Source organism: Penaeus monodon, chromosome 15, assembly GCF_015228065.2.
Source record: "Penaeus monodon isolate SGIC_2016 chromosome 15, NSTDA_Pmon_1, whole genome shotgun sequence".
Classification (NCBI taxonomy): domain Eukaryota; kingdom Metazoa; phylum Arthropoda; class Malacostraca; order Decapoda; family Penaeidae; genus Penaeus; species Penaeus monodon.
In genome coordinates this window covers 27073938-27075300 of record NC_051400.1, presented here as the reverse complement: position 1 = coordinate 27075300, position 1363 = coordinate 27073938, and the positions used below count along the sequence as shown (strand labels likewise).

Below are 1363 nucleotides of genomic sequence, written 5' to 3'. Positions count from 1 at the left end.
TGCCAACTCCTCTATACTAATCTGACACTGCTGATGTCACGGTGCCTTCCTCTTGCACCACAGTGTCTGACTAGCTGGCAGTGGCGTCAAACCGTGACTTCGTGAACGCTGGGGTCAGGTCATCGGGTCATCCCTCTTAACTCAACCGACCTAGTCTTTGATAGATACCTCTATAGAAACGTGTGTTGCATAATCATTAGTTTGAATATTACTACGGACTGATATTACCATTATATCCAGTCTTTAACACAAAAGAACACTTCTATTACTAAGCTACTATATAAAAAGAACTCGTGGATCAGTTCTTAAGCGTTAACAAGAAATGAAAATCGACAGATGAAAGCGCCATTAGTAACCTCGTATCGGGTCTAGACTGAGTGGAAAATGAAGCTTTCGTATGCACATTGAGAATGGCTATCTCTCCCTCACCGAAACGTTTCCTGAGGATGGATCTTTGCCTGTGCTTTCCCGAACAGTGCTTGTGTCCAGTGAGGTGACCAGAATTTAGCGTCCGGATTGATCAGACTCGAAAAAGTATACTCAAACCTGAAGACTCAAGGGCCCAGAACTACCAAAGATAGAAAGAGGAACGTACATGTGTTTTGTCCCGGGACCTTTTTTGCACAATTTCTACGTCACTAGGAACCCCATCGATGTCCCCGTATGGCACGGATGTTCTCTACAAAGTAACCCTCACCCGGTGACCACAGAGAGACAAACATAAGAACCACCCGAGCTCGTAGATCTGTCTACTAGCCACCCCTAATAGACACACAATCCATATTATCTTAAGACTCTCGGTGTAAATATAGTTCCCAAGATGCCGACGGAACTGAAACTCGACCTGAAGAGGAGTGACCAGAGCGACATCATGGAGGAGGACCCGGAGGAACCCGTGACCAACGGGCGCACAATGGCTGTCTCGCCCGACACCCGAGCCCGACGGGAAGCCTTCAAGAAGCTCAAGACGGGAGGCCAGTCTGAGGTGAGGGTTGGGGGCGCGGGAGGCCAGTCTGAGGTGAGGGCTGAGGGCGCGGGAGGCCAGTCTGAGGTGAGGGCTGAGGGCGCAGGAGGCCAGTGTGAGGTGAGGGCTGAGGGCGCAGGAGGCCAGTCTGAGGTGAGGGCTGAGGGCGCGGGAGGCCAGTCTGAGGTGAGGGCTGAGGGCGCGGGAGGCCAGTCTGAGGTGAGGGCTGAGGGCGCGGGAGGCCAGTCTGAGGTGAGGCCTGAGGGCGCGGGAGGCCAGTCTGAGGTGAGGCCAGAGGCCGCGGGAGGCCAAGGAGGGCAGAAGGCAGGTCGCTCATGGAGATGGTTTACGCCTCGGCGATCTAGGGTGAACTGGAAGATAATGAGAACCAAGAAGTTG

At 53.0% G+C, this 1363-nt stretch overlaps 1 protein-coding gene across 1 annotated transcript in view; it reads left to right on the top strand.

Moving 5' to 3' along the window:
• Positions 1-66: 66 nt before the first annotated feature.
• The window catches only part of LOC119581872 (carcinine transporter-like), a 41499-nt gene continuing 40202 nt past the window's right edge, over positions 67-1363 (top strand). The window contains exon 1 of the mRNA XM_037930028.1: positions 67-985. Within this exon, the coding sequence (XP_037785956.1) occupies positions 821-985 (165 nt within the window). The 5' untranslated portion in view covers positions 67-820. The remainder of the gene's footprint in view (positions 986-1363) is intronic.